The sequence below is a fragment of the Protopterus annectens genome, chromosome 6.part0 (genome assembly GCF_019279795.1).
Source record: "Protopterus annectens isolate FY-2018-M chromosome 6.part0, PAN1.0, whole genome shotgun sequence".
Taxonomy (NCBI): domain Eukaryota; kingdom Metazoa; phylum Chordata; order Ceratodontiformes; family Protopteridae; genus Protopterus; species Protopterus annectens.
This window is the reverse complement of record NC_056737.1, coordinates 874555455-874569467: the sequence shown is the minus strand read 5'-3', so window position 1 is coordinate 874569467 and position 14013 is coordinate 874555455. Positions and strand designations below refer to the sequence as shown.

The 14013-nt window shown below is 40.4% G+C and overlaps 1 protein-coding gene across 1 annotated transcript in view; it reads left to right on the top strand.

The window, feature by feature from the left end:
- The window catches only part of DYNC1H1 (dynein cytoplasmic 1 heavy chain 1), a 3754902-nt gene that overhangs the window by 699975 nt on the left and 3040914 nt on the right, over window positions 1-14013 (top strand). Inside the window, exon 16 of the mRNA XM_044073590.1 lies at window positions 3684-3727. Coding sequence (XP_043929525.1) covers window positions 3684-3727 — 44 coding nt within the window. The remainder of the gene's footprint in view (window positions 1-3683; window positions 3728-14013) is intronic.

Below are 14013 nucleotides of genomic sequence, written 5' to 3'. Positions count from 1 at the left end.
ACTGAGGGAATTCCTCATCCAAAAGTTAATTTTAGAAAGTTCTTAGAAGATTTGCAAGGAATGAGGCTAAGTTATAATTTAAACGGAGAAGAGGTATAGAAAAGTAGTCAGACAAATTGTGGGACCAGACTGGCACATGATTAGCGGTGACTGGAATTCCCGTGATGCTGCGCTCAGGCCCCTCCTACATAGCAGCGCAGAATTAGACAACAGAGTGAAAGGTCTTACAGACCGAATCTCTGAGAAATGGAAGCCTAGGGCAGACTGGACTTGCATTAATCAATGCATCCAACAGGAATGTGAAACTATTGACAGATATTATGCCAGACTATTAGAATGTTTTAATAACCACTGTGGAATGCAGGTTCCTGAAGATCAGCCACATGATTCCCCATATGAGCAGCAGTTAAAGAATGCATTTTTGAAAGGCAGTATTGCACCCATAAGCAGCTTTATTACAAAGCACATGGTAAATCATCATACAAGCAGGTTACAGTCATTACTTGAATATGCTAGGCATGCTGAAAGGCATTTTAATAGCAAAGAGAAAAAGAAAGCCCAAGTATTTTCTGTAGAAGATGGAGCAGAAGTTTATGCAGTACAGTCCGGGGAAAAAGGGCAAGAGAAATGCCCAGGGAAACAAACAATCTGATCAGCAATCAGAGGACTTTGAAGGGTGAAAGAAAAGGGGTGAATGTTTTTAATGCGGTAAAAAGGGACACTTGGCAAGGGATTGCAAGAAAAACAAAAAAGCAACCACGGAAGATAAGGAGGGTGAGGACTGACTATATGATAGTCAGGAATCACTAGAAGGGGATAGCAGAGAAGGGACAAATGATAATGTGATAGAAGGAGTAGAGAATGCGACAGAAGAAATAGAGGAAGTGCAGGAAGTCACGGATAGTGAAGAAAATTAAATATTAGATTTGGCTTTATTGAGCTTAGAGCTCTATTTAGCAGACACGAAACCAGAAGTTACACTCCTGGTAGAAGGGAGGGAAGTCAGATTCTTGTGTGACTCAGGGGCATCACGGACCCTGATACAACCCTCCAAACTGCCAGAGAACTCAGAGTCACCTGATTACATATTAGTGAAAGCAGCTAATGGACAGCTGTATCGGGAGCCCATCTCCCATAATATTGTGATAACTGATCCTGTTTCAGGATTGACCCAGAAAAGCAAAATTGTTGTTTCTGCAAAATGCCCAGTAAACCTCTTGGGCAGAGACCTTATGCAGCTATTTGGTATAGCAGTAGTTCCGACTATGCAGGGTATGGAAGCACAGTGACAAATTGATACCTTTGCAGTACAAACGGAGGGTAAAATGATTTATTGGTACAGCCAGGACTTGGTTACGACTTGTCCAGGGGCAGTGACCAAAGAGTTGATGAACGTAGCCATCAGCAAGTTTCCCTCCCTTGACATTGATAAACAGCATTTGTTGCACTGTACTCTGTATTATTGTAACACACCAGGACCTGATAAGGAATATGAGCAAGAATTGTTTAGAAATCATGCAAACAGATTGATATTACGTAATCTGTACTGGGACACAACAGTGTAGCCAGCTGTTCATTGCCCCAGGAGTTCTTTGCACTCTATAAATCGAATCGATTACCACACATTAGCTTAACTAAGGACAAGAATGTAAAATGGGTAGACTTAGGAGAAAAAGTCACGAGATGGGAAAAACAGAGTTAGAACTGTTAGAACAGAGAATACAAATGCAGAAGTTGAATTGGTTAACTCAGACCCACCCAGCTGTACACTTGCAGTCTAGCAAGGACAGCTGATTAGCACTCCTATTGAAGGAGGAAGAAAATGCCTTACAGACTATACCAGAAACTCTCTGGTCAACAGGAAAATCAGATGTAGGACTTATTCGTACAGTGGGACCAGTTACTATAATGCCAAAGTCAGCATTTAGACCACAAAAAAAGACAGTATCCCTTAAGAAAAGATGCAGAGGTAGGAATCAAACCTATTATAGCAGCTTTACTTAAGGAAGGGGTGCTGGTGAAATCTCCTGATTCACCATTTAACACACCCTTATCTCCTGTTAAAAAAGCGAATGGAGAGTGGCGTATGGTCCAAGATTTACAAGCTGTAAATGACACAGTAATACCAAGGGCACCTACGGTGCCAGACCCACACACCCTGTTGAATGATTTAAAACCTCAACAGAAATATTTTTCTGTGGTAGATATCAGCAATGCATTCTTCTCGATACTGATACACCCTGACAGCCAGTATTGGTTTGCATTCACATTTCAGGGGAAAAGGTATACATATAAGCGACTACCACAGGGGTATTGTGAAAGTCCAACAATATTCTCACAAGAAATGGCAAGCAACTTGGCAGGATTTACCCCACCAAGAGGTAGCCAGATTTTACTTTATGTTGATGATATCCTGCTGGCGGCCCCCACCCAGCAAGATTGTAAAGAAGATACCATAGCGCTATTACAAATTTTAGCCACTGAAGGACATAAAGTAAACAAAAATAAACTGCAGCTTTGGAAAAAAACAAGTTAAATACCTAGGATATGTAATATCCAAGGAGGGTAGGACATTAGATGAGGAAAGAAAAGTAGCGATTTTGCAAGCACCAAAACCCACTACCAAGAAGGAAATGATGTCCTTCCTGGGTACGACTAATTTTTGTCAGAGTTGGATTCCAAACTATGCCTTGGAATCTGCACCATTGACTAACCTGATTTATAAAAAGTCTATGGCAGCACAGGATTTGTTACAATGGACACCAGAAGCAGAATCTGCTTTCTGCAAACTGAAACAGTTAATAGCATCCTCATTAGTTTTGGGATTACCAAACTATCATAAACGTTTTTTCCAAACTGTAGATTGTAAGCAAGGTTATATGACATCAGTGTTAACACAGCAGCATGGGGACAAGCAATGCCCTATTGCTTATTATTCATCACAACTGGACCCAGTGGCACGGTCTTTACCCCACTGTGTACAAGCAGTATTTGCAGCTGCAATGGCAGTACAGGCTTCGGCCTCAGTAGTTTTGTTCCACCCTCTCACATTGAGAGTGCCTCATGCAGTCGTGATTATTTTACTGCAAGAGAAGGTAGCATATCTTTCACCTGCTAGGCATCTTTCCTGTATAACTATATTGTTGAGCCTACCTCATATGACAATTGAACGATGTACAACTTTGAACCCTTCTACCTTGCTCCCAACCCCTGCAGATGGCACACCACATAGCTGCCTGCAGGTGATTGAGCAAAAGACACTGCCTAGAAAAGACATTACGGATGTTCCCTTGGATGATGCCGAGGTGACATACTACGTGGATGGCTCATGCAAAAGGGGTCCTGCAGGACAGAACCTAGTAGGATATGCAGTAGTTTCTGATATTGAGATTATAGAAGCAAAATCTTTACCACACAATTTATCTGCACAGGCAGCAGAATTGATTGCCTTGACACAGGCATGTACCTTAGCAAAGGGTAAATGTGTGAACATTTTTACTGACAGCCAGTATGCTTTTTCTACTGTACATGTTGGAAAAATCGAGGAATGATAACATCTACTGGCAAACCAATCAATCATGCACAGTTTATTTTAGATCTTTTAGTATCTATTCAGTTACCTCAGAAAGTAGCTATTTGTAAATGCACAGCTCATACCAAGCAACAGGACAGGATTTCAAAAGGTAATGCGAGAGCTGATACAGCTGCAAAGCAGGCAGCTTCAGAAGTATTTATTTTGAATGAGGAATTACAACCCTCTGAGATTTTAGACTTAGAAATGTTAAAGACAATGCAAACACTTACTACGCAAGTTGAAAAACAAAGATGGGTAAAACGAGGAGCAATTCTCGAAAAGGGGCTGTACATCTCTAAAGAAGGAAAACCGATATTGCCATCTAATTTGTTTAGATATGCAGCTTTGTTGAGCCATGGGCAGTGCCATGTCTCAACAGGGGGGATGGTACAGCTGGTGAACCAAGTGTTCACGACGTATGGATTCTTATATTACACTAAAAAATTCAGTTCGATGTGCCATGTTTGTAATAAACATCATGCACAAGGGGCGTTAAAGCCCAAGCAAGGGAGTTTCCCTATTCCACCGTATCCATTTCATACTATCTGTATGGATTTCATAGAGTTGAATAAATGTGAAAATAAGAAGTATTGTCTTGTCATTGTAGATATGTTTTTCAGATGGGTGGAAGCCTTTCCGACTAAAAATCCAGACACAGCAACTGTGGCCAAAGTTCTTGTTAAAGAAATCATCCCTAGATTCGGCATTCCAGAAAGGATCTACAGTGACAGTGGCACACACTTCGTAAACCAGACCATGCAACAGTTAAGTAGACATTTTGGTATTTCTTTAAAAAATCATTGTGCGTATCACCTACAATCTGCAGGGCTAGTAGAGTGGCATAATGGGATTTTAAAGAATAAGCTAAGGAAGTTAACAGTAGAAATACAAAGAAATTGGGTGTACTGTCTGCCCCTGGCACTGTTGAGCATGAGATCTGTTCCGAATGTAAAAGGATTAACTCCTTTTGAAAAATTCTTTGGAAGGGCTTATTATATACCTCAGTGGAAATCTCTCATGCCCACAGACCAGGAAGCTGACAATACACTAGCTGAGTACATGCGAAACTTGTTAAATTCTAAATATTTGTTGCAGTCAAATTCTGTTTCAGATAAAGAATGAACCAGACCGTCAGAAGTGGCAGTGTCCCCTGGAACTTGGATCTGGGTGAAGACAGTAAAGAGAAAGAATTGGCCAAAGTGGGAAGGTCCATATCAAGTGCTTCTGTCGATACCCACTGCAGTCAAGATAGTGGAGCGCTCCTCCTGGATGCACCTGACGCACTGTAAATTAGTAAAAAACTTTGAACTGGACAAAAATCTTGTCACATGCCAAAAGTAAAAATGATAGAGTCCAGAAGAAACAGGAATGCAGAACAACCCTTTCCTCAGAAGTATTGCATAATCATCCTGTTAACTGTACTAGTGACAATAATCTTTTTGTTGTGGCCTTTCCTTTTCCGAGCCACATGGACTGAACTGAATAAACGTGAAGCGTTACTCATAGACTGGCATCCAAACTTTAACACTTACCAAGCAATTAAATATGTGTATGCTGAGACTTTCAATGTTTCAAATTGCTGGATTTGCACAGCTTTGCCGACAGCATACGGGGGGTTATTAATGACTACAGTCCCCCTAGGGGTCAATGAGACCTGGGAGAACTTGAGTTATGATACCTCAACCATTACATCACAAGATAAAATAGCATTGCACTTGTCTGTTCCAGAAAAGGGAACTGTGTGTTTTTATAAAAATGATACTGTTCAGGTGGGTTGGAGCAATTGCAATGTGACTGTTCCTTATAAATGTTACACTAGAGGTAACAATATAGATCTTTATTGTAATGCAAACTATGATTCATTTCTTGGATTGATGCATAAAACACTTGATGAAATAAAACATAATTCTGTTCTTTATAAACAACTGTCTATAATTGATAGAAAAATGTTTCATGCAGGGCGAGTGTATATTCATAGCAAAGTTACTACTAAAGTAGAGGACTGTTATTTTGTGTGTGGCAGGAAGGCATACAAATGGTTACCTGAGAATTGGTCCGGCAGTTGTTTTTTGGGTTACCTGGTTCCGGCCATACGACACACTGCAGTTTTGCCTTGAGGAAAAATTCAAAATGTCCGAGAGGTCATCAAGAAACCTATAAATCCAGTGGGACAAATCGATGTGCGTTGGAAAGACCATCATTCCATTGGTAAAGGACTGACACATATGGACTTGAGTGATAGCGTTATATCGTGGGCAGGCATATTACCGGCATATGGAGCAGTGAAATCGATCTGGGAGCTGAGAAAACTGTCAAAACTTCTCAAAGTAATGAGTAATGCAACTTTTTCCGCTCTCGAATTGGTGACTGATGAACTGAATGCTATGAGAACTGTAGTGCTTCAGAACCGCATGGCTCTTGACTTCACCCTAGCGGTGAGAGGTGGTACTTGCGCTTTAATCCAAGAAGAATGCTGTTCATATATTCCTGACCATAAACACAAGATAGACAATCATCTTGAAGTAATTCAGCAAGTGTTGGCCATGACCAAACCAGGCCCAAATCCACTGATGGACTTTTTCCAGAAATGGTTTGGGGGTGGGGTACCATCCTAATGAACATCCTGATTGCCATTTGTGTAGGAATGCTCCTACTGGGAGTATGTGCTTGTTGTGGCATCCCCTGCATGAAAAGACTGATTAAAGATTTTATAGACATGTCAGTTTCTGAAACCTTATATCAAAGTACTGAGTTTGAAGAACTGTTAAAAGATTGAAAATGCTTTCATAAGTTTAAACTGAATGACTCTCTTAACAGCAAATCCTGAGTGGAAGAGGTTAGGAGAAGAAAACAAACTGTTTATGCTTATTTTGAAAGTAGAATAAAAGTATTAAAAGGGGGGAAATGTCAGAAAAATATGTATTAATGTGTGTATTAGTAATATGCTTAGTGCATTTAGAGCTTGAAAAGGGTTAACACATTTATTCTATTTCATACTGCATAAATCTGTACAAACTGCAGATGCTTTTCTGACCTAGTATTATTAGCTAGAATCTTGCTTGTGCCTTGGAAATTTACTGAGAAGCAGATGATTCCTGCTTATGTTAGGAAAATAATGAATAGAACAATACTACTTGTATGAAGCTTAGACAAGAAGTTATGTTTGTGCTGTGAGAAAATACACAGCTGTGGAAGCTATAGATAATTAGGACAAAGCCTGTTTGAAAATATGAACTGCAATCAGCATTTGCTTGTATCTGAATTAGAAGAGTACCTTGAAATGTAACACTGTACAATGGAAGCTTGTAAACGAATTAGTGCCCACCAAAGCCAGGTTTTTTTTCTCAAAAGTTTCTCACAAATCTAGTCATGTCAGCAGAAAATCTGAGTAACATCTGCTGTAGAACAATACTGAAAGTTGTGTTTGAGTACGTCAGCCATAGAAGGCCATGTCTTGTAAAATAGTATAAGAATAAGCATACTTCCTGTTAGCAGTTAGACAAATCCTTGTATTTGCATGTTTTTGTCTCCTTGCGGCAAGTAAATAAATATGCCTTAACTAAACCTTACGTGTATTGGTCTTTGAAGTTTTTTCCTTTGACACATAACTGAGAGTTGTATTTTCTGTTTGTGATTGCTCTATCTGAACCTTTATGTGCATTTTTGTCTGTTAAAAGCATTCTCTAGTCTGCTTCTTGATCTGTTTAAAACTTTCATTTAGTGGCTACAGCTAGGAGCTTTAACTTTTTCCCATCCACCCTCCCTAGTGTTGTGTGTTTTTATACTTGGAGGCATTGCAGTTGCCCGCCCATACTGTATATTTGATCTGTGACACTCCTCCCAGTCTAGTGTCATTAGTTCACTCAATCTAATAGAGAACATTTGTGAAGGCCAACCCACTCAGATTCTTAAAGTTGAATTAACTTTTGTTCCAGATTTCTCCATTTCCACTTTACTGGAAAAAAAAAAATTCTAAGCTTGCTTCCCCTCCTTTCCTGTGGCAGGTCAGGAACGGATTTGCTGTGTCCAGGACTGTTTGTGAGCTCCTAAGCCCCCCCCCCACTTAACTTGGGTTAAACTATTCCTGGCGCCCTAAAGTCTGTTTTTTTAAATTTCCCTTGCAACTAGCCAGCTTTTTAGTTTTAGCACTCATCTGTTTCTTTGATCTCAGCACTTGTTCAGAACTCATTGTAAGCACTAAATAAGTTACAAATTACTACAGCACTCAACTTTCCTCACTTGTCTAGAGGAAAACAGTTTTTAGTACTTAATAACTCATTAACACCGAGTACCTTCTCATGGCGCCTCTGTGCTTAGCACCGAGTGCGCCATGAGAAGATAGCAATTCCATTCTGTTAACCCAGAGTGCCTTCTCCCAGCGCAGTTAATTTTGTAGTCAGATAGTAACTCCACTGTTGAAAATTAAGATGAAAAAGTAACTGAACTCTGTCAGTTACCTTGTCAGCTTAATTTTCAGTATACAATTACGTGGTGGTTATATTTGACTTCTCAGAGAAAATCGGCTTGCAAGTCACTCTGTACTTTCTTCTCATAGCAAGCCGATTTTCTATGCAAGCCGTTATGTCTAATCACAGTACACTTAACTCCTCCCACCCCTTGACCTAAAACCCTTTGTTCTGTCCCAATAAATAAGGGTTCCAGCAGTAAAAGTTCCCTTTCTTTATCTATGCTATGGTAAAAATTACTGCTGGACCCCTCTAGTTATCCTGCTGATAACTGAACGAACCAGGGGAGTTTTGCTGCAGTTACGGGAAGAAAGACCTGCACCGTAGATCTGAGTACATTTTCAAAACAAGCTGCAAGTCTCTTCTACAGACCATTTAATCTCTGATCTGTAAGGTAAGATAAGGTAACATATTGTCCTGCTACAGCTTACATGGTTTTCTTGCTTTATGAGGACTGATTTTTTTATGTGAACGGACTTCTACAGAAGTTTTACTTGCTGCGGTGCTGTCTCTTTAAAATTTTCATTGCTGGGTAAATTAGATTAATTTGATGCTTAATTTATGATTAATATGCGATTTCTTGTAAGGGTGACAGCGGGTGCTTGTACTTTGGCGCTGCACAGGCCTTATTATTGTTTTTGAATGTGGAGCGGTTGCTAAGCAGTTGCGTTGCAGTTTGTATGCAAGTATAATAATAATATTAATATTCTTACTCCACCCCAGTTTTAACCGTTTTGTCCCAAAGTTAACATTTTGTAACTTTTCAGCATGTGGAGGTTCTTCCTGAGCAACTTAAGTTACACAATCCTTTTGAAATCCTGTATATTCTGCTGCGCTCAGACTACACAGAACACTCAGTGTGCGTGCGCTGTTTTTGGATAATAGCCTTCCCAAAAACAACTTCCTAAAAATAAGTTAACTGTTGTTGGTAGGAAGAGTTCGTAAGCCAGGGCTTATTGTGTATTGGTACCCGCACTTAGTGCCATGGCTCCTGATCAGGTGTTGCGTTTTGGGTTTCTTATTTTGTTGATAGTTTTTGGGAAGGCGTTGGCAGATGATGACCTCAAACTGGATTCTAAAACAGCGTCCGATGAGAGAAACGGTAATGATGTTCCGTCGTAGATGTGTATAGTTGATATTTGAACACCTGCTGTGACGATCCAATTTGTCTTTTCTAAGGTGTATTGTAACTGATGTCGATGAGTCTATTATCCGTTTCTCTGCGTATGTACATAGCCATAAATTCCTCGCCATATGTTAATAAGATTTAAGTTTAACTACTTCATAGGACTTACAAACAAGTTATTTGCAGCTTCGATGGTTGTCAGTTTTTAGTTTGTCAGGGGGTTATTTAATTATTTCCAGTGGGCTTATTCATCCGTTGGCTAGCACCATGAAACTCCTATCACTGAGTACAGTCTCCCAATACTACACAGAACTTGGCGGTAACCGCTTGCTTAAGTGGAAGTGGTGAAGGTATTCTGTTTTGTGTTGTAGTAAAGTGATTTATGTTCCTTTGGAGACCGTCTCCGTCTTATAGTTTTGATAAATAGCTGTAGACTGCACTTGTTGGACCTTGCATAACTGTGGTACTAAGATTCCCAACCCCACGGTTTGGTGGTAAGAGAGGCTAGTTTAAACCCGAGCAATTATAAACAAAGTGTAAGAGACCTCCTCCTTGTTTGGCGGGAGGGGTGGGGGGGGACGTGTTGTTCCGTGCCTTGGCGCTTTGAACCCACTTAACATTTCACCTTACAAGCCAGATGTAATTACTTCTCACCTGTCCACTTCCGCATTTTCCATAGATGTGGTCTAAGGTCCTAGTCATTCAAGTGTACCTTGTCAGGCATTTACAGCTACAATTATTTGACTATAATGTTAAGATATTGAAAAACCTCAGGCCCAGATGCAGTACGTAACTTTTGGTTAACATCTTTGCATAAAAATGTATCCCTCTCTCGACAAAAGCATATCACCTTACTGAGTGCAGAATCCTTCCACGGTGATGCATGAGGATTAGTGATTAAAACACAATGTAGGTCGAGTGGTTCCGCAGTGCCCCCACTGCCCACGCCGGTGTCCAAGATTTCTGCCAGCCGACTCATGTTAGTGACTCGTAAAATGCTAATGTCATTCTCACAACAGAATGCCTGAATGAGAGTGAAGTGAATCTGCAGGGCGATGTCCTGGTCCTCCACCTCGTCCGTCGCCAACAGGCACAATACCACACTGTCGGGGTCTCTTTCTGTAGCTTTATCTCCTGCTAAATCTTCCAGAGTCATATTGTATATAAGATCCACAGCGGAGCGTTCAAATGACAAGAAATTATGCTTCAGAAGTAATCCAATGTTAAACAGCAGAAAAGCCTTACAAGCACTGCTGCAGTTATTACTATCTAACATGAGCAAGTGGCTCCCCAGTTGCCCGGTGTTTGAGTAACAATACTATGTGTCGCTAAAGTTAATCCTGTGTATGTTAATCCTAAAAATGTAATGGACATTTGTCATTTTCTGGCTGATTTAGTGCACATGCATGTCCTCTAGACTTACTGAAATTGTACTGCATATTTGCCTTTTTATCTGTATGTGTATGTCTATTTGCCTGTATTCGCTAATTGAAACTGTAATATTTCATCGCAATTCAGCACGTGTGTTTGGTGGTGTCTTTTTGAATTTTGCCAGTGTATCGCTTTGCAAATCCTGCCTTATGAAGTCTTGTGTGCACATAGATCGTGTTGTGGCTGATATCTGTAACTGCAGTAAGCTTTGTGTGTTATTTCTTTTTGTTTGGCTTCATGCTGGCGTCTTCATTGTTACATCAGAAGCGAACAGCTTTCTGAGTTTTGTTCTATTTACTTAGATTGTGATTTACTTGATTGTGACGTTCACTTTATGTTACAGGATCAGAGACACTTGGTGAGGAGGGACATTTGAAATGTTTGTGCTGCATACTGTCATTGTTTTCAGCTCAGTATTATGGTGGGTTTCTTCTACTGCACACCTGCATTTTGGGAATGTGCACTATCACATAAGCAGTTTTGGCCTTTTGTACAAAATTGTAGTCTTTTCAGTGTCGCTACAGACAGGAAACCGCTTAGTGAATAATGTGTGCAAGAGGCTGATGGTTTGAAAACAGCTCAAAGGCAAACATAACATGCCAATGGCCAGATGCATTTTCTTTCAATGTGAGTTTGTGCCGTTCCAGAGAATGTAAGTTTCAAAAGCATAGAAGTTGTAATGCCAAGTCTGTTCTCGTTGTGAGACTGTATTACTTTGTTTAGCAAATGTCTGTTAGTGTTTGTGCTACAAAATTTGAAGTAAAAGTTTTTAATAAAATACAAGTATTTGTAATCATTGTAGAGGTAAAGCAGAAAGTATGCACACTGAGAGTTTCTGTTTATGGCAGTGGGGAGAAATGGAGAACTAGCCAAGTAATCAGACTATGGAATGGCTTGGTGTGGGGGGGGACTAGATTTATGCTCTCCTTTTTTTGGCATTGAGTTATGTGATGACAGCAAAGAACTGATTGGAAGGCCATACTCTGTTATAGTAAGACATTACTAGCCCTGGTTTGCATTACTTCTGTAGTCAGCAGATGTTAGATCTGGCCCAACACATTGAAAATACATTTTACCAGGTCTGACATAGTGGTATAACACAGCATGGGGATGGGGCCAGGTCTGACATAGTCTCCATACAGTAGTGGCAGAGATAAGGAGGAAAGGAGAGAAGGGGTGGTATAACATAGCATGGGGATGGGGCCAGGTCTGACAGTCTCCATACAGTAGTGGCAGAGATAAGGAGGAAAGGAGAGAAGGGGTGGTATAACATAGCATGGGGAATGGGGCCAGGTCTGACAGTCTCCATACAATAGTGGCAGAGATAAGGATGAAAGGAGAGAAGGGGTGGTATAACACAGCATGGGGATGGGGCCAGGTCTGACATTATGCCTGTATGTTTGACACATGTGCAGATATCAAAGTTTGTTTCGGACTTAGGTTATGGAAATTATGATTTTTTTTCATATTTTGGTAAATAACTTTGCAAGGGAGCATCTGAATGTGCTAAGTAATAACGCATTTTGAAAAGATTATTTATAGTTCTAACATGGTAAAAGAATGGTGCCTGTATGTTGTACTCATAGGCAGATATCAAAGTTTGTTTCCGACTTAGGTTATGGAAATTATGATTTTTTTCATATTTTGGTAAATAACTTTGCAAGGGAGCACCACATTGTGTGAAGTAATGCATCATTTTGAAGACAGTGTTACTCCTTACATCATGGTAAAAGAACTGTGTCTAGGCACTGTACACACGTACAGATATCACAGTTTGTTTAGTCTTGTACGAATATGAAAATTATACATTTATAATACTTCTCATTATTATGCCCATATCTTTGCGAGGGAGCATGGTAATCACACAAATGATGCGTCATTTTGAAGCTGACATTCAGATGCACAACTTCTACACTGATATGTAGGCTCTGTCTGTTACAGGTGATGAGATATTATGCTTTGTTTATTTATCAATTATGAGAAATAATACATTAATCATATTTCTGTGAATATCTCATGAAAGGAGCATCACACAGTAATGGTTAAGGTATCATTTTAAAGCTGACATTCATACTAACAAATTAAATTAAAATCGTATGGGTCTGCATGGTACATAGACCAAGATATTGTGCTTTGCTTTTCCAAAAAATTAAAAAAATTGCACAATATCAGCATTCTTTTCCAAATATTTCATTATGACTTTGATATCCACTATCAACATTTACACTGTTGGAAAGGTCAGTGTCTGCGGAACAACTTTCGTGTTTACATTTTTAGTGTAGCTCTTATAGTTAAAGAGTTATGAGCATTTGTTTTCTGTATAGTATTACAAATGGATTTTCTGAAAATGAGCTCAGGCTGCTCTGTTGTTCCTATGGTGGAATTCAGCAGGCAGCTCTTCCTGAGCTGCTCTGGAGTGAATGAGATAAATAAGCACCTATTCAGGCATGTCTAAAGGTCATCTCCCGATGTTTTCTCCTGTCTACCTGATGAATCTGGGCATCTTGAGACAATGCAGCAATTGCCTCATGTACACAGACAACCCTCTCATCCTCCTACCACCCAACACTAAGACCTGTGAGAGATGCACTTATATAGCCAAACTGGAAGCAAAGCTCTCTTTACCAAAGACAGGCCTAGACAGTCAAGAGGAGAAGGTAAACACTTGCACCACACCACACTCATCACATAGTCCCTCAAAACCTACACCACCAAAACATGCACACAGAACCACAAAACACACACCTACATTCATGGAGGCTCTCTGTACTAATCTGTCCAAACAACAGAGACCTCCAAAGCAGAAATGCAAGCAACCCCCACTCCCCAACACAACCTGAATGACACATAGTCCACATACTCAGTGTGCCACTCAACTACAGCCCATAAGGCATAATGTACCCAACACTCTAGTCATAGGTGACTCTGTAGTCAGGCACACTGATGTTCCACTCACCAGGCTAAACAAGGAAAAAGTTACTGTCATCTGCCTGTCAGGTGCCAGGATCCGCCACATAACGCACACACTCAGGTCACTCCACAACAAGTACAAATATGACTCTGTCATTGTTCATGTTGGTGTGAATGACCTGAGACGTACCTCCCTGGACTACATGAAAAGAGACATAGAGGAGCTCTCTGATCTTGTAGCCCAGGACTGTATGACCCTAGCCCTGAGTAGCATCCTGCCATCACCCAGAATGACACCACAGTACAAGGACAAAATGATTGACTTTAACAATTGGCTAAGCTTCTGGTGTCATTCTAAGGGAATCCAGACTCTGTCTGCCTGGAATGACATGATCGACAGACCACGCTGCTTCGCCAGAGATGGCCTGCACCTGTTGCCCTTGGGATTCCAGATACTGGCAAACGCTCTTGCCACCCCTATAGTGCCTTTTTTAGGCAAGGTTCAA